Below are 25037 nucleotides of genomic sequence, written 5' to 3'. Positions count from 1 at the left end.
TTCTCCAGCCTTTATTGGCACGGATTGCTCCTGTCCGACACATAACCACCGTCCAAACCTTAATGCATTGCTCTGGTTAAAAAACAGACTTTGTCAGGCAGTAATCTGCTGCAGGGCTTTTCTAGCATTTTATGTCTTTACATGCTCTTGTACATGTCTCAGGTGTAATGAATTCTGCATATATTACTGCGTGTAACGATGCTCCATTAATATGGATGCTGGCTACACTCTGGAAACAACAGCCTAGCAAATGCACTGCTGAGCACCTCATTCCATCCACCCTCATGTAGCAAGATAAACACTGTGAAAGTGTGAATTTGTTCTTGAAGAAAATCTGTTCCGTTTGTGACAGACCCTCCTAAGCAGAAGCACACAGTCCCATTTGGCTTTTGTCCTCACACTTTTATTGCATGTAGGAAGGGGACAATTGCAGGGTCCACAATGGGACAGGCAAGAGCAATGCCCAGCAATTCATAGAATCACCAGGTTGGAAAAGACTTCTTAGATCATTGAGTCCAACCATTCCTATCTGCCACTAAACCATGTCCTTGAGCACCTCGTCTGCCCGTCTTTTCAATCCCTCCAGGGATGGTGACTCCATTCCCTGCCTGGGCAGCCTCTGCCAGTGCCCGATGACCCTTGCTGTGAAAAATTTCTTTGTGATATCCAGTCTGACCCTTCCCTGGCAGAGCTTGAGGCCATTCCCTCTTGTCCTGTTCCCTGTCACTTAGGAGAAGAGCAATAAGGTCTCCCCTCAGCCTCCTCTTCTCCAGGCTGAAGAACCCCAGCTCTCTCAGCTGCTCCTCGTCAGACTTGTTCTCCAGCCCCCTCACCAGCTTCATTGCTCTTCTCTGGACACGCTCCAGAGCCTCAACATCTCCTTGTAGCGAGGGCCCCAGAACTAAGCACAGGATTCGAGGTGCGGCCTCACCAGTCGCTTTCTATGCATTCCTCAAGATACAAATCAGCCACACTGCCAGGATATAAATAACTCTGTGTGCAATCTAAAAACAATATTCAGGACAAACAGCCCCTTTGTTGATCTTGCCTTCAAACTATCTTAAGAAGCTCCTAGATCACCATGGGCAGACCCTGTCTGTTAAGGGCATCCTTTCCCAGCCATACAGCACCCTGAGTGGGACTGAAGAACTGTTTATCCCAATAAAACACAGGCGTCTCTCTTCGGCGTACCGACACCTCTCTCCCTCAAAAATCAACTTCTCTACACAACCTGTACAACCATCAGCACTGCAAAGTCAACATAGCTGTACAACAGAGCTCCCCATTCATCTCTGCCTCATGTATAATCAGCTGGAATTGCCAGCTATTCTGGAAATCCAAAATCTTTATTGCTAGTGATGATATATGAAGCAGAAAAAAACATAGCATTATTTTCAGAGCACAGCCTCAGCGAATAATGCTGAGAATTATAAGACAGAAAGACTCTGATGTAGCTTACAACCTAAGACAAGGTGACTTGGAAAATCAGTGATGAAAAAGAAAATAAATAAATAAAACCAAGATAGCATTTTTAAAGTGTAAAAGTAAGTGGATACTCGCTCTCATTTCAGTGTGGAAATTTTCTACTTTTCCGCTAGCTTCAAAGTGCAACAAAAATCTGGGGAAATTAGTCAATGTTGAGAAAAGAAAAGGTGAGAAAAGAAAAACTGAAATCTTGTTAATGATGCTGTAACAGATCTCATTTGAGCGTGTGCATATTCCTGCACATTACCCTCCCACAGGGTAATTGGAGGAGACAGGATGCCGTGTGTTCTGTTTGCATCTACATCTACTAATTGCTGCATTTAGCACAATCATAGTTATTAGAAGACCATGATCTGGCAACTGCCAAAAGCAAGGACAATCAATCGCTTGTGGAACAAGACACCTGGACTTCAGAACTTCATTTCAATTCGCATCCTCTGAGAAGGAAAACATAAAAGAAACCAGCACAGGCACCAGAAGTCCAGCTACTAGGGTTGATAAAGTTTAAAGACTTGAATTCAGTCCATATTCCTGATAAAGGCTGATTATTCCATCGATTTCCCTTGATCACCTCATTGATCAACCGACTGCTCATCTCTTTGGTGTCTCATAAAAATGAAATCTCTTTAAATTTACTCTATTTTTCTTTGATCGGTGCTGAGAATTGTGAGCTTGCATTAATTTTTCTACCAAGAAAAAGAATAAATAAATACCTGGAGGGATTTTTTTCCCCCAAAAAATAGTAAAATCATTTACCCACAATAATTTTTTTTCTGAAAAACACTACTTTTAATTCAGACAAGGTGCTTTCCTGCCCACAGAAAGGTAAGATACTTCTGTTTAGCAAACAGTGAAGCAGAAATAAACAGCATAGGTAATTCTCATTTACGCATCCAGATAGCTTAAAGCAATTATAAGAAAAATAATGAAATAGAGATAATTAAAAAGTTTTAAAAAAAATTAAAAAAAATCCCCAACTTTCAGTCTCTGCATTGCTTCTAAGAGTTCTTTCAAATGCTGTGATACTTAATTCCCATTTTGTGATATCGCAGAAGTTTTACAAGGCCTTGTGCCTACAGCAGTCTTAATGACGACCCAAGATCCTACATATTCAGCATAAAATATCCATTTCTTAATATGGCTGAAGGCACAAGAATAATTCAATTTAAGACCCCACTAGCACAACTATTTCTGCTCTATATCACTGCCAGGTTACAGCAGACATTTGATATCCAGACAGTAACAGAGTGACATAGGCTTATTTTAACCAAGACCTGGAACAGGAAAACACTGCATGAATATGTCCTATAGCTCTTTTTATCCAACCTTCATTTTCCAACATGCTTCATATGTAGAAAGCTTACCGTGTATTAAGTCCATCTATGTGTTTACTAGAACATATGTCAGAGAATCATAGAATGGTGTGTGGTGGAAGAGACCTTAAAGTCCATCCATTTCCACCCCCTGCCATGGGCAGGGACACCTCCCACTGGATCCGGTTGCTCCAAGCCCCATCCAACCTGGCCTGGAACACCTCCAGGGATGGGGCAGCCACAACTTCCCTGGGCAACCTGGGCCAGGGCCTCCTCACCCTCAGAAGAAAACATTTCTTCCTAAGATCTCATCTCAGTCTCCCCTCTTTCAGCTCAAAACCGTTCCTCGTTGTCCTATCCCTGGACTCCCTGATCAAGAGCCCCTCCCCAGCTTTCTTGTAGCCGCTTCAGGTACTGAAAGCAGCTCTAAGGTCTCCTCTGAGCCTTCTCTTCTCCAGGCTGAACAACCCCAACTCTCTCAGCCTGTCCTCGTATGGTGCTCCAGCCCTCAAATACTCTTCATGGGCCTCCTCCAGACCCACCCCAACAGATCGTTGTCCTTCTTGTGCTGAACTCCAGAACTGAACGCAGGACTCCAGGTGAGTAAAGTTTGTAAGTTTACATAAGTTTGTTATATAAATATACTTATATACTATACAAATAAAACATTATTACAGTGTACTGTCACCCAAGGCTGAACTCTGGCTGACCATACATCACGAACAAAGACCATACGGGGATGTGTTTCAGAATGCTGGCAGACTGCTCTGGACGCAGACCCACATCTACAGTTAGAATGAGTTGGAGACCCTCTGAAGAGAACACAGACTGTGCTAAAGAGCTGGGTAAGCTCTCTCTGCAACACAGCTTACTCACACAGACTTGAAACTACACACCGTGAGCCTGCTGTAGCATCCCTCTGAATTTTCAAGGTTTTTTAAAGCATTCTTCTAATATAGTTTGTTACTTTCTTTTTCAAAGCAAGAGAAGTGATGCTGTCTAGCAGTTATTTAGGTTCCTAAACACACATATCACTGAAGAACGCTGGATGTTAACAAGACATGTTCTGCCTCTGTCTCTTTAGTGTTTGGATGGAAACAAGTTTCTGCAGAAAAGGGCTTTGAGGGCAGCGGGACATATGTTTATGTGGCAGCTGCATCTTCACAACCTAAAAGGGCAAATGACTTTTTTTTCTTCTTTTCTTTTAAAATGACAGTTTACTGTTTACAGACTACAAATAAAATAAGTAGAGCTTTTTCATCCATCTGTTTTCACACACACTATTTTTTTCTTTCCTTTACTATTATTATGACTTTGTGTTAGTTAAACAGTGATGCCTTGTCTGAAGAGCCACCTGCCAGCACCAGAGAGACCTGCTGTCCCCAGACGTACCGTTCCAGGCAACAGGCACGGCTTCATCAGACACCTCAAACTGGAGACAGGCAGTTTTAACGTTCGCAAGACAAGTAATTACCAATCTCCCACTTCCCCTCTGTTTTAACTGTAGTTCTCTATATCCCCGAGATATACACTAAGCGTACTTGGTGGCAAACTTCTTCATGCAGGCTAGAAACCTTGGTTCTTTCCACTGAACACCTTAAGGAATTATTTTTTTGGTCCTCAACACATTCTGCCTAAGTTCAGGAGAGATCTAGATTGTGTATTTCTTCTTTATTCCACTGAAGCCAACTATTTGTTGCCTTCAAAATGAATCATGAATCATGTCTGTGCAGGGTCAATGGACTCCCCTGTAATTTCTATTGCCAGCTTAAGGAAACCTCTAGTTCTCTCAGACACTAATCAAAAGTATTGCCTTTCCAATTATCAGCTATTTTTAGTATCCAAGTAATTTGGAGAAAGAAAGTTTAACAAAGTGGTTAGGGTTTTTGCTATTTACAATAGAAAGCTATTTCAATGATATATAGTCAACCATTAGATACCTACACCTCTCAAACATGAGTAGACTGGAGGAGGACACTATTTACTATCCAGAAAACACTCTGGGTCAAGACGGACAACCAGATGCGGAAACGGGACCTTACAAAGAGCCAAGTGCTTCCCCAGCTGCTTCATTTCTACCCCAGCAGCTCCAACATGAGATGAAGAAGGGGTAAACAGAAGCAAACAAAATTTTACACCCAAAATCCTATTGAACACAGAGCTCCTCAAAGCTGTTCAATAGTTCACAAGAGCAATGCAGGCAGCCTTGGTACCACTTCATTTTTCAGAACATGGCTCACGCTGAACTGAAGCACCTCACTGTTCTTTTTTGTCTCCGCAGGGATGAACGCCACCTCTCTGCTGGCAGCTCTCTCCATAAGTCTAAAACGTTCCAGAAGAAGAATGTTGTGTACTGTGAGTAGACCTGTCAGCATCTAGAAATCCAGCCTGAAGTCCCCTGATAATAATGAACTGCCCGATTGTGCATGTAGTACATGTCATTAGAGAAAAAAAAAAAATCAATAAGAATCTCTGTAGAGTCTATCATTCCCTCAAAAAATAATATTCTCATTGATTCCTGCGGTGCTACTTTTCACAATTCTGGCCTGAAAACATCATTCACCTGCTGGACCACCAGGCTGCAGGAGCAGCTGGCAGCATCCCCCACATCATCTCCAGCTGGGTTACAAAGGCCCCCGCCTCACCTCCCATTTAGAGGAAAAATGGCCCAGAGTTATTGATTGCAACTGTGTCATTACAGATTTCATTTCAACTCAATGAGGTAAACTGAAACCGCAGAGGAAGGGTTTTTTAGGAAGCTCTGGTTTCCGAGCTGCTCAAAAATTCAGCCAGATTTCTCAGTGGCCAAAGAACTCTTCCCCGTTTGAGCCTGTTGCTGGTTCACTAACCAGAGATTGTCACCTACAATGACCCAGATAAAGAACTTGGGGACCATAAAACTTGCAACATTTAACTTCGATTATTAAGTCAGTATAAGGATAAGGGAGGATAGTCAAAGAGTCATAGAATCACCAGGTTGGAAGGGACCCACTGGGTCATCGAGTCCAACCATTCCTAACACTCCCTGAACCATACCCCTCAGCACCTCGTCCACCCATCCCTTAAACACCTCCAGGGATGGTGACTCCCTCCCCTCCCTGGGCAGCCTCTGCCAGGGCCCCATGACCCTTTCCCTGAAAATTTTTCTCCTGATGTCCAGTCTGACCCTCCCCTGGCGCAGCTTCAGGCCATTCCCCCTTGTCCTGTCCCCTGTCACTGGGGAGAAGAGCCCAGCACCCTCCTCTCTACAACCTCCTTTCAGGCAGTTGTAGAGAGCAATAAGGTCTCCCCTTAGCCTCCTCTTCTCCAGGCTAAACAACCCCAGGTCCCTCAGCCGCTCCTCATTCTCCAGCCCCTCAACATCCTTCTTGTGGTGAGGGGCCCAGAACTGAACTCAATACTCAAGGTGCGGTCTCACCAGTGCTGAGTACAGAGGGAGAATGTTGCCACTTTTCAGAGGGATAAACACCGAAAAGGGCTGGTGTTTTAAAGGGGCTGAGCAAAGGGAGTTTAGTCAGAGTAGGAAAACACCACGCTCTGTCAGGCAGCCATCTGCAGCAGGTGGCACCAGGACAACGGGCAAACATCAGTTAACTACCTGGATGGCTGTGACGGCATGTGGACATCCTGCCAGAGAAAAGAGAAGCCAATTGTCTATTCTTCTTCCTCTGCTAACTCCTTCTAACAATTAAACAGTAACTAACGCTGCTTCTCACCTCCACAGTTACAAAGCCTGGAGCTTCTGCTCCCTTTCTCCGTTTTTTCCCCTCCTCTTACTTCAAACTCTGACACATTTCAGCTCAGCATCTGGCTATCAACAGTTCCTAGGAGGGAAATTCGCACAATTTGGAAACATTTTGTGTAATAAAGCTGAAAACCATTCTCTTCCACACATGTTTTGTTTGGACCCTGTCTGGAAACAACGCTATGTTGACCAAACTTCAACCAATGGTCCACAGAATTCAGCCAGTGACAGCCTTCTTATTCAAACTCTCGAACAACAAGTACAGCATTGCACAAGAGAAGGCAGAAAAGCTCGTGCAAAGATCCGATTTTGCAGCAATTTGCCACACTTGTTTTGCATCCAGCTGTTAATTATGTTCCTTTCACTGTAACAATCACGGCTAATGGCTGCAGAGCAGACGAGAACACCAAATGAGCACAACTCTCCACATACAGAGGAGCTGAAACAATGCAGAACTCCTATAAGGCTTCTACCTCCTCCTAATCAAGCTTTTTGACCAAATACAGAATGTTTCTTCAAATTAAGCTCTCCGCAGAGTCCTACATCTCCAAGGGAGCATGTTCTGGTTCACTGCACAAAGGATTTTCATTGCAGGTTCCAGGTGTGGAATGAAGTTTCATCATTCCACAACTGTCAGTGATTAATGAAACTATAGAATATCCTAATTAAAAAATGAGCGGCAATGTTCTGTTAAGTTTTTTTTTTCTTTTTTCATGTGCAAGGGAACATAAGGCATATTTTGATTCTGCTAAATTGTTATTGTTTCAGATTTTTTTGCATATGTGCATTATCAAAAACACCACATTGCAGCCATAATTATTAGTAGGCTTTATGAAAACCAGTCAAAACTGCTCCAGTTATGGATGTAAGCAAAACCCCAGAACTCTAAAACACAAATTATATCTAGAAACAATTCTGGGAATGAAACAAAACTTATTATTTATATCTCCAAAAGACTGGAAGCAAATCATACCCTAATGATTGAAATATGGGGCTCAAAGATTTTATCAAGAAAAACATATCCCAGTTACTCCTCTGACAATCCATATTCCACTCTGGGACATTTCCTCTATACTTTTTTCCCCACAGCACTGCTCTTCAAGGATACGTAAGCACATACTGTACCAATAGAAATTATTAACACGGGATTTTTTTTAACTCTGAGGGTGGTGAGGCACCGGCACGGGTTGCCTGGAGAAGTGGTGGCTGTCCCATCCCTGGAGGTGTTCAAGGGATGGGGCTGTGTTGGAAGTGTCCCTGCCCAGGGCAGTTGGAACTGTGTGATCTTTAAAGGTCCCTTTCAACACAAACCATTCTATAAGGCAGGATACTATAATATTGCTAAAATAGGAATTCACTTGGTGTGGCAGGATACTTCTCATGCCATCATTAACTGTATATTGTTGCAGAAAGATTCTTTTGATTAACTTATAAAGTGTCCTTTACAGTCTACTGCTCCTATTAGAACTGTCCAAGAAAGTAAAGTTTTTTTTGACTCCTTATCACCTTGTGTGTAGAATTTGATGCAACCTGCTAGCTACAGAGGATCCAAAAAAAAAAAAAAGGAGGAACCACACATTCAAGCTGCCTTAATCCAGAATGCCAAGGGAAGCCTATATTTCCATTCATATAACCCATTTATGGCATATTATATTGTACTTCAGCAAATAAAGTTTTTTCTTCCCCAGGGATCCATTCACTAGCAATTAGCTGTCACACAAGGGGAAACGTAACTAGACACAGAGACACATATACATATATTTCACAGTTTCATTTATAAAGGTAAATCCAAGAATGAATTAATTGAGTAGTGCTGGAAGGAAACTATATTGACTAGAAAGGAAACTAAGGTGAAAAAGAGCACAGTATTGAAGAGATTTGTGCTTGCCAGCCACACAGCAGAAACCCTGCAGGAGAATAGTGACAAATGAAGGTAGGAAAATACTAAGATATGTTGTGAACATTCGTAGCATTGCCAGCCTGTTGAACGATGTGCAGTCCTCTGTGATGTGTGTCTGCATTTTGGGTATAGAAGACGCCATCCCAAGTGGAGATCAAAGCTTACACCTTTGATTTTTTTTAATTTTGCTCTTTTAGAGGTGATGTCTCAGATGTATAGAATTTATCTATATTAAAGACAGATGCATGAAAGCACTAGCCAAGCGTGTTAACAACCCACTTGGTTACCCAACTTCTTGATGCCATGTTAATGGTCTAAGACCATATCGTGATTCTGTGATTCTGTGATTCTGACTTTGCAGGAGGCCAGAGTGTCAAATTGTATCATGTTATGTGATTATAAAAACTATTAGGGGAGTCAAAGAGGAGGAAGGTGAATGACTGCTTAGGCTGGGTATATAAACACATAGACTGTGTACTGGGTCTGGCCCGTACACCGTTAGCTTGAGCAGATGTGAAACAGGAAAGTTGAAAGACAAGGTCACCTACTATTCTAGGCTGGAACAGAAGAACAGAAGAGACAAGAGAGGCCTTCACTTTTCCTATGATGGGGTCTGTTGGGGCATTTGTGTCCAAGAACAGGGCAGACTATGATTCCTGTGCTCTCTCAATTTTAAAATGCATATCACAGATTAAGTATACGTAAAAATACAGTCCAGCATACTCAAACGGAGTAAGAAATATATGCACATAGTTCTCCCTGCAGTACAACTTAATCAAGATAAAACTCACAACCGTAAGTGTTACATTATGATGTGACCAGATGCAAGCTACAAGAAAATCCAAATTCATAGCTTTTGGGTAGCTATGATCTCATAACCTCTCCTCCAAAATCACAAACCCTATGAACTGGAGACTACCAAGATGAGATAGTTATGGCTTTTAAAAGCACAATGGCCCCTACTCTGACACTCATGCATACATAAAGAAACAATAAAAACCCAACCCAAATTCTAAGCAATTAGTTTTGTAAATCACATGTCAACATTTGCCTTTACATAGTCTGGCTCCCCAACAAGTTTCTCATTGGATCTAGGCATCAGAGAGAGACTTGATTGAAGGACAGGTAGCGGCATGTTTAATTTTCATCAGATTACTCTAAGAGGGTAATAATAAGGAGGATGTAAACTGGCATCCAGTGGAGAAGGAAGGAAAGAGATGAGGGCAGACAGAGGTGGTCATGTGTACAGAATCAACTTTAATTTTCTCTGGACTTACTCCATTTGCTTTGCTAAGAGCCTGGAAGTATATGCTGTAACTTTTCAGAGGAGAGAGAGGAGCATTCCAATAGCCGTTGTAGGTTTTGTTGTCGCCCACTGTGAATGGCTGTGTGACGGGCAGGTTGATAGGTTTCAGCTCAGCTGCAAAGTAGTGCGGTGAATCAAGACTGGAAGCATTCTTATAGCTCACTGGGACAGAAAAGCATTCAATGATGTCTGCAGCTCTCCGTGCTTTCTGCAGCTTCTCCTCCTTGACAACAAGTTGATAGACACTAGGAAGGAGAGAAAAAAAGGTAAGATTAGAGCTCCAAGAGCCTTAAATATCAAGAATGTTTCCAACAGGAAAAGGAAAAGGCAAAGGAAAAAAAGCACTGATAGGGTATCACAGCAAACGCAGTTCTTGGCACACCAGTAAGAGTGACCACTTAATGTTAGTTACTATGAGGGCAAGATGCCAATCACTTGCCCCGTTGATTTAGTTGAGTTAATCAAGTTGTATTTAGGTGAGAGTCGCAGGACATTTCAATCATGCCACACTTTGGGAAAAAGATTAACCGAGCAAATGTCCTGTCTACAATGAATTTTTTAATGTATTAAATGTTTTTATTAGAAATCAGATACCTTATTCTTCAGTCACAAAGTTGAAATATTAATTATCTGCTTGGGATAAACAGCGGTTATGGTAGAGGGGAGCAGTAGCAGTCGACAAAGGTGTCAGATCACTTTTGAAACTGTTTCAGGGTTCAAGAATCCTGGGATGCAGAGTTTTTAATAGTAATTCCTGATGGCAAGTCTCCTGCTACTTTCCATCACCAAAAGGTTGGTTTATATAATGAGCAGGTGCCTTTATAGCTCTCCCAATTCACTTTGTTTCAGAAAGCAACAACAACTCTTCATATTCTTTCCAGCTCTGTGATATGTTAATCCTTTTCAATTCCTGCTAAGCTTTTGGTCTTTATGATATGTAATAGTAATCTTGTTATTTCAAGCTCACTATTTCAGGCTCAAAGAGGTTGCAAGGCATTCAAATGTACTCTGCTTTCTTTTTTTTTTCTCCTCAGGCAGTTAACAAAGCCCTTAAGTTCAATGCTGCTACAGCTGAGGCAGGAGGTTTAACACCACTCACTCGTTTGACAAAGAAAGATACTGCTGCAGTCATTTTACTTTTTGTCAGTGTATTCACATGTGCTGCCCTCACCTGTCTGTGTGAGACTGGTCTTTTGTCTAGTTAGACAGGGGAGATCGATTAAAAGATTGGAAACAGCCAGCAGTGTATCATTCCTCCAGCTTTCACAGGCTCATTGTTGCAGAAAGATTGGTCTGAAAAAATTCTAGCATAGCAATAGCTCATCAATGCTTCCGTGGGAAACAAAGTTCTGGCACCTTCACCATGCAGGAGTAAAACAAACCCTAGCTCATGCTTTTAAATTCACCGTTATTGCAGGTCTGCAGGTACCTGGCACGCTCACTGCTAACAATGAGGCGGTCAGTGAATCACTTGGAAATCATTTAGGTCCCACTGCTAGACATAAAACGAACTGATCTTTACAAGTGCAACCAATTTATGAATTGCTTCGTACTGAAGTTGTCCTTACACAGGACACTGCTAGCTTTTCCTAAAGCAGCAAGCGCACCAGACATATAGAATGCAGCCTTTTAGGGCATCCCATCACCATTTTGGAAAACTTCCCTCAATCCTACAGTTCGCTAGGGGCTTTAATTAAACATTTTAGACCTTCTCTGGTTTTTGTTTTCCAATTTCTAAAATACTTTATATATTATCATTGAGGATGGAGTGGGAGTTGTAAGCAAAACCCTGTTTAATCTAAAGTCTACCCTCATTTCAGCAATACAACTTTTAGCATGACACTTTGGACACTGTTTGCTAACATTCTGACCCTTCTTTCTGGCAATAATAATCTACAATACTGACAAACAAAAAGGCAGACTTTCCTAGGAATGTGCAAAAGAGTAGCTGAAATTTTTATGATCATTTACCACATGCATTCTAGTGCAAAAAAGTGTTTGGTTTCTGTTTTATCCAACCCTAAATGCTTGTCTTTTCTGGTTATAGAAAATATATGAATAAATATATATGTATAAACATATAGAGCTCTCCTTGCAGCCTACACAGAGGGCAAAGACTCCTTCTTCCTGACCCCGTAGCCCTACGGTGTTCAAAAAGTGACTCGTGTTCTCATGGTGATTCCATTTGCAAGCAATGAGCCTATATCCTTTTCTGTCTTAGAAGATGAGGAAGATCCCAGGGATGTGAATTGACAGATAACTGAACTCTTTCCCGAACCAGAGAACTTATTTACCTTTGAAGGTGTTCTCACTTTCTCCTGTGATAGCTATATCTGCTCCACCTGGATACATATAGAAACTAATCACAGACAACCTTTTTTCCGTATTCTTTCACATTTTACCTTTCCTACTTATCCATTAGCACACTTCTTCCTTTCACAAGGATAACTCACCCTTTGAACGATCTGAAATTTTACTTTTAATGTTATTCTCTTGAAATAAATTGAGGCAACTCTGGAAGCACAATGGTACACGCATGAGCATTCAGTTGAAAATATAACAGACGTCCTATTTGTGTTCAAGTTAAAACCCCATTAATCTCCTGTTCAAATACTGTCTCCTTTTCTGTGAAACAAGTATCTGAGCTAGTGCTGCTGTCATTGTTTCTGCTGTCTGAAAAAACCTGTTCTGGTAAAACTTACAATGAAGGACTGACTGCTTTCTTGGCATTTTTTTCCTTTATGCCCCAGCTCATATCGACCGATACAGAAGATTCCTTTCTATGTGCTTTATGTGCTCGACTTGGTGACCATCATCCCTCAGCCTCACTCTTTTCTCTGAGTTTCAGCTATTTGGTAGCAGTCAAGTGGCCACTCTCAAAGGAAGTGGTCAAATGGCCAAGAGTATGGCTGATTTCAAGGATGATTCTGGACTGAAGATTATCACCCTGAGAGATTGTTCCCTTATCAAATGATTACTCTGGGCCTCACTTTCTGATAGTTTGATCCTGGTATTTTGACCTGTCTGGTCCTTCCAGAAGTGCAGGATTCACAGTTGACCCCCAGCTGAATCACAGATAGGTACAGTCTCATTCTCTTTTCTTTCCTCTATTCTGCAGTATCTTTGCTTTTCAGGTTATGCTCATTTCCACGTTTCGCTTTTACCTCGGAGCAGCATTTTCCTGACTCTCTTTAGAACATTTTCAGAGATCAGCTTCTCTGCCACAACCACTGAAGTGCTGCGAGGTACATCAAGTGCTTCCACACCCACTACCATCAGCATTAAGATGCTTTTGAAATTGTTTGCCTTTCTATTGGAGAAAAAGCTGATTATGCTACATCTAAATGAAATTTCTAGTAGAACTGTAAGAAGCAGGCATGCAATTACACAACCTAAAGTTTGACCAAACCATCTGCATTACTCCAACAGTTCTCGAAAGAGTAAAAGTAATTCAGCTTTGCTCAGAGGATGATAACTTTCCGTGACATGTTATGACCCCTAAGACTGCAGACAGGCACTAACTCAAAATAAGCATCTGCCCTTTTGGCCTGCAAAAGCACTTCAGCTGCAGACACACCACTGGGTTGGTGCTAAGCAGGGTCAACCATTTGCAATTTGTAAGACACAGCAGCCTGATTCCAACCAAAGGAAAGGAGGAATATTTTCCAAAAAGCAGTGCTAGAGGAAAGGGATAAAAGTGGACAATAGAAATTAAAGAGAAGATATCCAAACTATTCTAGTAGCTCTTATTCTGGCTACCAGGTAGGCAGTAACATGGATCTCCTGCGGCTTTCCTCTCCAACTTCAAAGTCGATGCTTCCAGTCAGCACCAGCTAACACTGCTTTCATAGCAGGAATCAATACATCAGTTGAAAACACCCAGCTGGATAAAAGAAAGTTTCAGTGTCATACATTGAAATGATATTAAAAGAGACAACAAAAGCAGAGCATTAAAACTCCCAACACTATATAACAACTTCAGTACCAATAAACTGAAAGATGATACAGTAAAACTAACTACTACCTTTCAATTTTTAATAGTTAGCAACATTTGCCAACACTGCAATCAAACCCGCACGTGTGCACGCTGCAGGGCAATAGAAGCAGAGGTCTTGCGTTCCTAGCACTAAGCTGCTCCAAGACATGTCATTGCAACCACGGAACACTGCTGTCCCTGTAAAGGAGAGAAAAGGTCTGGTTTCCAAAGATCCATACCCTCTGCTCTCCAGAGAGCTCTCTAGGGATTCTCAAACCTGCGCTACTAACCAAATGTCTGGCTTCCTAGAAGGCTGGAGAACTGACTGCCCTGTTGCACAGCTGTACACGCTTATTAGAAAAAGAAGCCAAAACTGGCTTCTCTGATAAATTTCCCAGGTCTTAGATAGATAAATCCACATTAATATAAGCTTTCTAAAGTTTTTGACAGCTCCATTCTAAATTACTGATAAAAGCACCAGCCATAATAGTCACCGTAGCACGAATGTTGTCTGCAGAGAAAGAAAATGCGCTCTTATCATCATCTACAAGGTAATCTTCTAAATGATGAGTTCTCTATTCGGCGTAGAAGCACAAGTGTGGAAAATCAACATTCCGAATCACAACCTGTTTCTGTGTGACTGATCTCTCTCTGAGCACAGTTAGAGCTCTTTCCCTGCTCTTGAGTTCTTTCTGTGGTGCTTGCAGCACTATTTGAGGATAGACTGACTGAGAAAGCACTTGTCCACAAATCTAGCCGTGCATTTAGACCAGAATCAAGTATGAATGAAAGACGCACATGAGTACGAAGAGGAAAAGTTGAGTTAGAGTTTTCCCTAAAGCATTCAACATCTGGACAGAACACTTTGGTATCCTCACATGATACTTATCAACAAGGTGAAAACTTCATTATACCCCTGATAATGGTAGGGTATGAAAAGGAATGTAATTTCTTTGTAACCTTACAGCGATACCCACACCTGACTTATTAAAACTTAAAAGAGACAATGCTTCTGCATCTTAATACTCCCACTGGGCCAATTTACGCACTGAATTTTCTTAACCGCATCATATAAAGATTTGATGTATTTTCATTTAATTTTAATACTTAAAACATAAATATATTATCAGCCACATACTATTTCAAATAATATTTTCTCTCGGGGCATAAAAATAAGTGGCAATTAGTACAGCCTGGTCTTGCAGGGTATTTTTATCAGATTATTGTGAGCAGGTTTTGCAGTTCACCTTATGGAGAAGAGGAACTTCTCATTTCTAGCTCAAATGGACACATTACTTTCACAATAACCGTTTGACAGGCTACAGGAAATAAGGTATTACCAAAAGGTAGATGTATCCTAGATGCAGTTATTTTAATTTGAAGAACGCAGGACAAAAAGTGTAAATGAAATAAGGAGGGAAAAGATTTGTGTCTTCCAATGGTTGTGTCATCTCAGACTGAGCACATGGGAGCCAATGTGAAGCTGGACATTGACTCTCCATTGTTGCACCTGTCCTATAGAATTAACAGATTTGGCATTTATGAAAAGGCTATCCCAAAACATGAGAATCAAACCCAAATACTATCTGCCCAATCGGCAAGAGTTAATACTGCACGAAGGTGAATAAAAGGTATGGGTGCATATGAACGGAGTCAAAGGTACAATAATTAGAGGCACCAACAACCAATTCAGCTTCTTTTCTCTTATTTACAACACAAATCTTCTTAAGAAGCATTCTCTAAAGACCATGAGAACATTGTCAGCATACCGGTTCATACTATTGGCAAGTATCACACAGAGGCCTCAAATACCGAGTACCAATTTCCCACTGCGGAGTTCTTTGAGGAACTACAGAAATCAGATATAACTTCAGTCATCAAACACCAGGCTTGACCACTGGAAATGGTCACTGCAAATACACCCCCAGAGCAGTTTCCCTTCATGTTATTTAAACATGACAGTTCTGATCCCAGCCAGTCTTTCATTTTTTTTAAGAGCCCATTTTTTTTTAGGTTAACAGTTAAGGCACAGTATCCAGGCTTCAGATACTTAACACTAGCTTTTTTATCATCTGGTTTTCCATTTAACTTAAGGCCCCATTAAATTTGGTGGAGTCAATTTAAATACATTTGTATGTATCCATGAAAGTTCACTACCTTCATTCTGACAGCATGGAATCATCTTCCAGGGTACTGGGACAGGAGAGGGTTTGATTCTAATGTGAATCAAACACATTTGAACGCCTGGCATTCACATCTAGAATTCAGATTACCTATTGAATGTATATATATTTGTTTTATGGCCAAGTTGATTTCAGCGATGCAAACTGAGACAGAAGAGTAGCATCGACATTTGTATTTTCTCTTTCTTAAAGGTATGTAAATAAAAACTTGAATTCTGCCACACAGAGAGTAAGAAACAGAATAATGGGAGATTTGAGGAAATATAATAGGGATAGGAGCTCCAAATATATATACCGATACCTATAAATACGTATCAGTACTCTGTAGAGCTTACTCTAAAAAACAGTGATATAAACCAGCAAATGAGATCCTTCTCATAGTGCCTCCAGCCCTCCCACAAACTCGCATAAAAGGGATTTTGTAACTAATTTAACCAAAACCCACTAAACTCTAAAAAAATACTTCTGTAACATAAATTCCACTAAAATTTACAAGAACTAATGGATAACTGCCATAAAGCTTGACGCTGAGGCTTGCTGTTCTAAGAACAGACTACATCTACAGCGTTGCTTTTGTTTGGCTGCAAGATGATGAACGTATCTTCATGAGGCTCCTCCTGCAAACCTATAACCAAACATTCAGGCTTTCAGAATTGACTCTGCAGATAGTTTCCAAATTCGTAAAGTTTTCTGGGTTCAAAACAGGCGGCAATATACTCCTGAGATGATTTACCTGCTTCACATGTTGGAAAATGTCATCCTTAATATCTTCAATAGCATCTTCAATCAGAAGCTCTGAAACTCATCTACAAAACGTAATGAACTGTGTTTCACAGGCACCTAAGATGTACATACAGAACCCACCGCACCGTTCTCTAATTTTCTGTCTATTTACGAACTGATTCCAAACCCATTAAAATCAATTAAAGATTGCCACTATTCCCGTTAGGCTTTGGAACAGCTCAATGCAGAATACAATATGCTGAAGTTAAGGTTAGCTTTCAATAAGCATTTTAATGCAGAAAATAGGAAAAAAAATTGGTTGTTGTGCAATGTCATCTTCTGGAATTCGCTTGGCTATTTCAAAGATTCAAACACTTGCCCATTATGAATACTGGGCTGCACTGCCATCAATATAATCATTAAAAGAAATCAGCTTGTTCGCATCTGCAAGGCATTCACAAAAATAAACCTTGTAACAGTGATGCTAGTCGAGGAAATAGTCTCTCATATTGCAAAGTTATTCACATCAGATCCTTCAATTTTAAGTTATTTTTGTGTGTTCTTTTAAGATTCACTTAAATTAAACAACTCTTCTACTGCATTCACTGAAGTTGAAGAATACCAACAAAATATTCAAATTCAGCCAAATTTGTTAAAACGCCGTAGAAAGAAGAGATGGTAATTACTGTCATTGCTGTGAAAAAAACGCTGAGACAGAGCCAATAATAATATAATTCATTTAATCAACAAGGCTGAGAAGAGAGTCTCTTTACATTTTCTTCTACTCTCCCATTCAGTTTGGCAGTCTCAATTTACTACCAATGCATGTCATACCCTGAAATTCATGAAACAAAGGGTGGCGATTGCACACCTGGATAAAACTATTTGGAGTGAGAGTTTTCACATGGGCATTCTTTTATCACTGAAATTTCAAGCTTTATTAAATTTCTATAGTGATTGAAATAGGCTCCTGCAAAAGTAAGGAAGTTTAAAGACTACATGCTCCCTGTATTGAATAGAGATATGGTCCCGTATTCTTCCCAGGCAGTATTAACAGATGTGATGAGCTACCTGTGGGACAGGTGGTATCTATTAAAGGAATTGTGCACTGTGTCAAGCTTAAAAAAACCTAAACCAAACAAAATGCTTGTGTTTGTAGAAGAGCACGCTGCCAGCACCGCTATATCAAATGCTCTCTTTGGCTAGACTATTGTGTCTGAAATCTCTTTGCAGTCCCGCTATAGCATCGTACAAAACTCCCAAAATGGAATAAAAAGATGAAAAATCTATTAGAAAGTAGCGATTCTTTTTTTGTTGATTTGTTGTCGCTGGGGTTTTTTTTTTATTTTGGGGTTTATTTTTTTTTAATAAAAAGTTGTGATGATGTAATGCCAAATACAACGTCACATAGTCTCAGATCTCATTGGGAAGATTTCTACCCTGACAGACCTCTGGTACAATACATAATAACTCCACCGTTGCAGATGTATAAACAGTGGCACAGAGAAAGTGCAGTGAATGACTTGCCCGGTACCACACAGCATCAGTTGTATGTAAACAAATCCCCACATTCTTATCCAATGTTCCTGCTTCCACCCACTAGCCAATATGTCCTTCCTAATGCAGTCTGGAGTTTCCAACCCAAACACGTGCTACTCCCACAATGTCTTTCAAAAAGACAAAATGAAAAAAATGCTACTTCTGAGACATGACCTACAGAGATGAAGGAGCAGCAGACAGCAATGGGATAGAAGTATTTTGGACACCCTCTCTTTCTTAAAATTGCACCACAAAAAAGACACAAGAACTTGTCAAACTTCTGTGAACACCAATAAGGGCATCGTGCCAATAAGCAGCTATAACAACAGTTTGAATAAACAGCTGTGTGCAGAACCAAATATCTGTGTACACACACATATGTGTATCTATACATAAATCACAGAATAGTCTGGGTTGGAAGGGACCTTAAAGATCATCCAGTTCCAACCCCCCCTACCAAGGGCAGGGACACCTCCCACCGGCTCAGGCTGCCCAAGGCCCATCCAACCTGGCCTGGAACACCTCCAGGGATGGGGCAGCCACAGCTTCCCTGGGCAATCTGTGCCAGTGCCTCACCACTCTCATGGTGAAGGAATTCCTCCTTATGTCCAGTCTAAATCTGCCCCTCTTCAGTTTATCCCCATTGCCCCTTGTCCTGTGACCACAAGCCTTTGTGAACAGTCCCTCCTCAGCCTTCTTGTAGCCCCCGTCAAGTACTGCTATAAGGTCTCCTCGGAGCCTTCTCTTCTCCAGGCAGAACAATCCCAACTCTCTCAGCCTCTCCGCATATGGAAGGTCCTCCAACCCTCGGATCCTCTTTGTAGCCTCCTCTGGACCCATTCCAACAGCTCCATGTCCTTCTTATATTGAGGATTCCAGAAATATATATGAATACATATATTAAAATCAGTGCTTCCAAACTCGCAATCTTCCACTCACCGTTACTCTTCTACAAGTGATTAATGACCATGTCTTTCCAAGGAAGGACAACAATTGAAAGAAATCTTAAAATGCAATTATTCCCATGCAGTTCTGAGCAAGTCTAATCATCATCGCAGTGTCTGTGCACAGCAAACAGAATGAGGCAATGTGCACAAAACTCAAGTAGCTGTCAAAATTATAACTGTATTGACAGTCAATACTTACTGACCAAAAAGAAGAATTGGAGTGCTTAAAAGCCCATTTTTTTCCCAATTGTATCATTTGGTCTAGTAAAAGATACTATCCACACTTGCAATATTGGCTTCTTTCCACCCCCAGACCACAAGAACACTGCTACTGCATCTATTTATTTGTATTACAGAATCAGAGAATTGTTTGGGTTGGAGGGGACCTAAAAGATCATCACCTCCCACCAGATCACGCTGCTCAAGGCCCCATCCAACCTACTCTAGACCATTTATCATTCTTCCTTTAAACACCTTAAATTCTTTCAGTTTAATATTCTTGGAAATCTTTCTTTTTTAAGAAAAAGAAAAGACAATATAAAAGAACCAGAGGGTATTCCAACGCTCTGTGTTCCACTATCTCAGCCATCTCCATAAGTCTGACCTGGCTCACGACACAGATTAGACATAACAGCTGCTGTCCCCCCGTGGAATGGGCTCAGTCCCTATCTCTCCAGTTCAATGTTGCTGCCAGATTAGAGATAATAAGTGCAGACAGATACAGCTTTCACTGTAGCAGGAGCTAACGGTAGCGGCTTCGGAGGTGTTTATTCCCTCCTGAGACACCTGCTATCTGCTTGATCTACAAAAAAGCCAACCCCTTTTTTGTTAATGTCACTTAGTATTAAACAGGAGTCGCTGACTGAGGTCTTGTCGTCACCCTCAGTGATCGCTGGTTTACGACCAGACAGAAGTTTTAAGGACAAGAAGAGCCAAAATGGATCTTGAGCATGCTGCAGGATAAGGAGAGAGTATAACATATCCTCACTGGGGTGGTCCAATACTTTTTTCCATATCCTTCATAAAAGCAGTGGCTTGGACAAGGAGATGGGTGTATTTGCTTAGATTCCTAGTCAGGATTAATCTAAGTATTTCCAATGGCTTTGTTGAAATTAAATCCATTTGGATGCAGAAATAATCTAGCTTGGATTTCAAAGCTTTCCCTCCCTTCGCCATGACCATAGCTACTAGAAAGTGGAGGGAGAACTCAAACATAAGAATCTGGGTTTTTTTAAGAGAGAGCATTAGAAACATATTTTTAAATTATTTTACGTGTGTTTAGTTTTTTTTAAAAGTAAAAGGGTAAGAAAAATACAAGATACAAAAGGAAACCTGCTGTTTCAACAGAAACTTCATTACTAGACAAGGCCCATATGGCCACATAACAGTCTGGCCATATAAATAACATATCATCAATGTGCAATAGAAAAGCTGATCTTTTCCTGAGCCAGTTTTCAGCACCTAAAGCTAGAGGAGTATCAGACAGATCTTTTCCACCTTTTCTGGACACTTCATAGTTTTCAGAAAGCACAAAGCGATCACGTTTCTGACACCAGAGTTTTAAAGAGTACCATCATGACAACATCTCCTTTCCAGAACAAAGGAAAATTGAGGGTGGAGAGAGGAAAGAAGGAAAGTCCCAAGGGCAAGGACTTCTCTGCATCAAGTCGTTGCTGCTCTGTGACCATCTCTAAACACCTCTTGCCTCCACTATAGTGGTAATAGGGCAGATTTAAGCATCAGGAGGTTGTCTCTGATAATCCTGTAGTTCATCACCTGCCTTCAAACGTAAGCACGTTTTTGGATCAAGAGTAAATAGTAAATGTAGGGTGCACCCTTCGTCAGAAAAACACTCCACCTGCATCAGTTCCTGCAGTTACTTGAGGATCTATAAGTTGAGCACCAAGGTAAAACATCGCCTCCTCTTCTGTTTTGCTGTTTGACTTTCTACCAAAACTACTGAGTGCTCTACCTCTGCCCTCATCTCCTTCTTTTGCACCATGACTACTTTCAATCAAACCAGTCCCATTTCCCCTTCCTTCTGCACAGCAAGCAAATCCTCACCATCTCCTAACTCTGCCTTTTGCTTTGGAAAAGCGCTGTGCAAGGAGAACTGAAATTATAGAGAGGCAGAATAGCATCGTGGCCACAGAGGTTTATTCTTCTGAATTGTCTGGCTGCATTTATGATAATCCCTTCATTCCATCTGCAGCCCACGCACTGGTGCAGTAGCCCCCTTTTCTAGTTCCAAGAAATTATGCATTCATTACGGAGGAAATTAACACCTCAAAGCAAACTATAATTAGGAATTCTTCAATTCGGTTTATGCTTTTTCAATTAGGCCCTCTATAATTTTAATCACGGGAGCATTAACATGTTTCCGGAATTTATATACCTGTAGTATAATTAAATCCTGAAATGCCTTAGTCTGCAACAGCAAAGCACAGCTTACTCATCTTCCTTTTTATTGCGTTTTTGTGTCATTATAGACGATTTGATGGGCACCTGCTAGCGTAAATATTGCCTGCCACACGCAGCAGAAGAGAACCCACTTTCCCTCTGAACTCACCATCCTCACCCCTGGTAGAGGGGCTGCTGGATGGATAAGACAAAGTTTGTGCATCGCCTCTGAGAGGTGGACATTTGCCAGGAGCTTATCTACAGACTCATACCATCCCAGATTAAGTGTCATAGGGAGCTGCATCTATCAGGAAAGTAATCACCCTCTGTGGTCAGTAAAAAGAGCCAAGCTCCTTCCTGTGGGCTGCTCTGAGCTTAAGAAGCTGTGGTCAGGTGCAGTCCATCCCATCGAAAGGTCTGATCCAAGAGCTCTCACAGGCAAAAGGAAGTTGGGCACTACACCTCACCAAATTCTGAGTCTCGAATTTTTAAAATCTATTATGGGGTTTGCCATTATCCTTTCATTCAGTGATAACGAGGAAGGAGGATATTCGCTCCGGGAGCTGTGAAGCAAAGAAATGGCTTGGAAAAAGAAATCTTCAAACTGGCAAACATGAGTATTTTCCACTGGTTGACAGCTTGATGTGAGAAAATGGCCATCAATTTATGATTCTCAGCTTAAAGTTCAGACTTCGTTAACCTTTTGATTGCTGGAATTTAATCTGACAGTTTACATGGACAGCGAAGAAGATTTACATAAAAGCATTCACTCTGCCACTCTCAGTATCCTCAGGCCTTCATAAAGCTAAAAAGTGTTAGCAAAAGCTTCACTGTAGAGCTAATGAAATGCTGCTTGACACAAAAGAATTGTCTCTATGTGTAATTTGATTGCTAAAATATTATCATTAAAATAGATGCAAATTGTATGGCTTTCCTCTCCCATTTCTGTCTACTGCCAGAGCTCTCCGTGGAACTGTTAGTATGACACAGCAGGTCACCCAGGCACAGAGACTGGCTCTGTTTCTGGTGACTAATAAATGGGCAAAGGCAGTTTTATGACTTTTAAGGGTCAGTATTCACAGATGTACAGTATGCTGATCCAGTAAAAAGATGCATTTCCTGTGCTGGATGAGACAGTTGACACAAAATATCCCTTATCTCACTTTTTAGGGCCCACACCCAACTCTTTAGGGCGAATTAAGAAAACCTTGGAATGTCCATGTGACTAATGATGCCACACTACATAAAAGACTAAATATTCCCTCTTTATACTTATGGTTGTCACTTTGTATCCTGAAGCATCCCTATATCTTCTTTATATTTCCCTTCTGATACAGAAGACAAAGCACTATAAGATTTAAAGTAACTTCAAGCACCACTCAAGTCACCGTGTATGATCCAAACCTACCATTCTACAGCTCCAGCTGAAATCATAGAATCATAGAATCACCAGGTTGGAAAGGACCCACTGGATCATCGAGTCCAACCATAATGGAAGTGTATGCTCAGGCTTGCAGTGCTCTGGTCAGCTCACCAGGGTTTGGACGCACTGATGAGGTCAAGCCTGTAAGTGCTTACTGCACAACTCTTCTGCTCCTTTTTGGTACAATAAACATCATGCTGATCTACACAGCTGCCCTCATTCCATGCCTTTCACCTAAATTCAAATTTTCATCCTCTCACGTTCGCACATAGTGAAAAAAAAAAAAAAAAAAGCAGGTGTGATTTATCTTTTCAAGGAAAGAAATTTGCTCATTTACCTTCAAACCTTTGCTTGAATTAAAGGCAGAACGCCATGCAGGAGTAACTCAGCTTGAATGATTTCAGAACAATATCCCTGAGGTATATAATAGGAGATGTTAATTAATACAGATAATTAGGCTTATGATATCAGAAGCCTGGATTGATAATCTCATTTCTCATTAGATACTACAAAATTAAAAGATCTAATGTGATGGCTGTTTGCCCTCTATTCAATCAACCAAGTCATGTGATGCATACATTTGAATATGAGGTTAGAAAAAGGAGGCCAGGAGTTTTATTTTCCAGGTATTTATAACATGCCTATCAAGGCAATTGAACTTTCAGAATTACCAAGGGCATGATAATTTGTTATCCTCCCCACAGCTTTCAACATTAGATTTTTTTTTTATTTTATTTTTTTACTGATCCTTGACTCCAGTCTTTATTTTCAAGCACGAGGTACGCTGTGTGGGAGTTTTAAAAACAAGAAATTGCCACCCTTTCTTGGCATTAATGAATTAATTATCAACATAAGTGCCCGAGGAAAGTTCATGTGATACCACTACGAACCTGCAAAGCAGAGAACTGAACAACATTGCTCCCTGTGTAGCTGTGGAGATCCATACACCAAAGCCACCATCTGTAAACCAAACAAAAACCCCGGCAAATTTTGCAAGTTCGTAGCTCGTTGTTTCATTCCACCTCCACCACAGAATCGAGGTCACTAGGCTTGCAAACGACTCCGTCATAAGGATGCAAAGAACTACTGCGCATTAAAACCAAAATAAAAGTAGATGCTAGTGAGAGGGGTACAGGAAAGGCAGCTCAGGATGAAAAGATAATGCCCGAAATCAGAAGAAAAGGAAGAATTATCTGGAGATGAAAGTTATAGTTTATGGCTCCACAGACTTTTAATTTCTGCTTTGTTGCAGACTGAAACAGAAGGTGAGTTTTTTCTATCGAAGTCTCAGTTTTCCACCATAAAAAGGAAGTAGTGCCACTCCCTTTCATCACAGGATATTTCAGTTCGGTACTAAACTGTTCACAAAGGCTTGTGGTGATAGGACGAGGGGCAATGGGGATAAACTGGAGAGGGGCAGATTTAGACTAAACATAAGGAGGAATTTCTTCACCATGGGAGTGGTGAGACACTGGCCCAGGTTGCCCAGGGAAGCTGTGGCTGCCCCATCCCTGGAGGTGTTCCAGGCCAGGTTGGATGGGCCTTGGGCAGCCTGAGCCAGTGGGATGTCCCTGCCCATGGCAGGGGGGTTGGAACTGGATGATCTTTAAGGTCCCTTCCAACCTAAACTACTCTATGATCCTATACTTAGGAATACGTAAGTACACAGATAAATCATACATGACTGTTTGCTTGGAGAAAAGCTTGAGCATAAAGCAAGAAAAAAATACTGTTCTTAAGTGTTCTGTTAAATAACATTACAACTGTTTTTCCTTAATTTGTTTAGTATCACGTAGATGAAACAATTTCCTTTATTTCATGCTTGGTAGATCAAAAATCAGATGATAATAATCAAAAATAACATGGAGCTCAGTCCATATGTATTATTTTTTCCTACTGGCTGGCTGTTGATATGAAAATATTTGTTCCACCTTTCCTCAGAGTGTCTAAATATATTTAAAATATTTAAAATCTCCTTCTTCTACTTAGATACACTTAATCCTTTGAGATCATAGAATCATAGAACAGTTTGGGTTGGAAGGGATCCTAAAGACCTTCTAGTTCCAACCCCCCTGCCATGGACACTAACTCATTATT

The 25037-nt window shown here is 41.0% G+C and overlaps 1 protein-coding gene across 10 annotated transcripts in view; it reads right to left on the bottom strand.

Annotated features, from left to right (window-relative positions):
- PTPRT (protein tyrosine phosphatase receptor type T) overlaps window positions 1-25037 on the bottom strand; it is a 452370-nt gene that overhangs the window by 86091 nt on the left and 341242 nt on the right. For all 10 annotated transcript variants that reach the window (XM_054081441.1, XM_054081448.1, XM_054081450.1 and 7 more), the window contains exon 12: window positions 9721-9994. In XM_054081441.1, coding sequence (XP_053937416.1) covers window positions 9721-9994 — 274 coding nt within the window. The remainder of the gene's footprint in view (window positions 1-9720; window positions 9995-25037) is intronic.

The sequence above is a fragment of the Cuculus canorus genome, chromosome 16 (genome assembly GCF_017976375.1).
Source record: "Cuculus canorus isolate bCucCan1 chromosome 16, bCucCan1.pri, whole genome shotgun sequence".
Lineage (NCBI taxonomy): Eukaryota > Metazoa > Chordata > Aves > Cuculiformes > Cuculidae > Cuculus > Cuculus canorus.
This window is presented reverse-complemented; position numbering and strand designations above follow the sequence as displayed.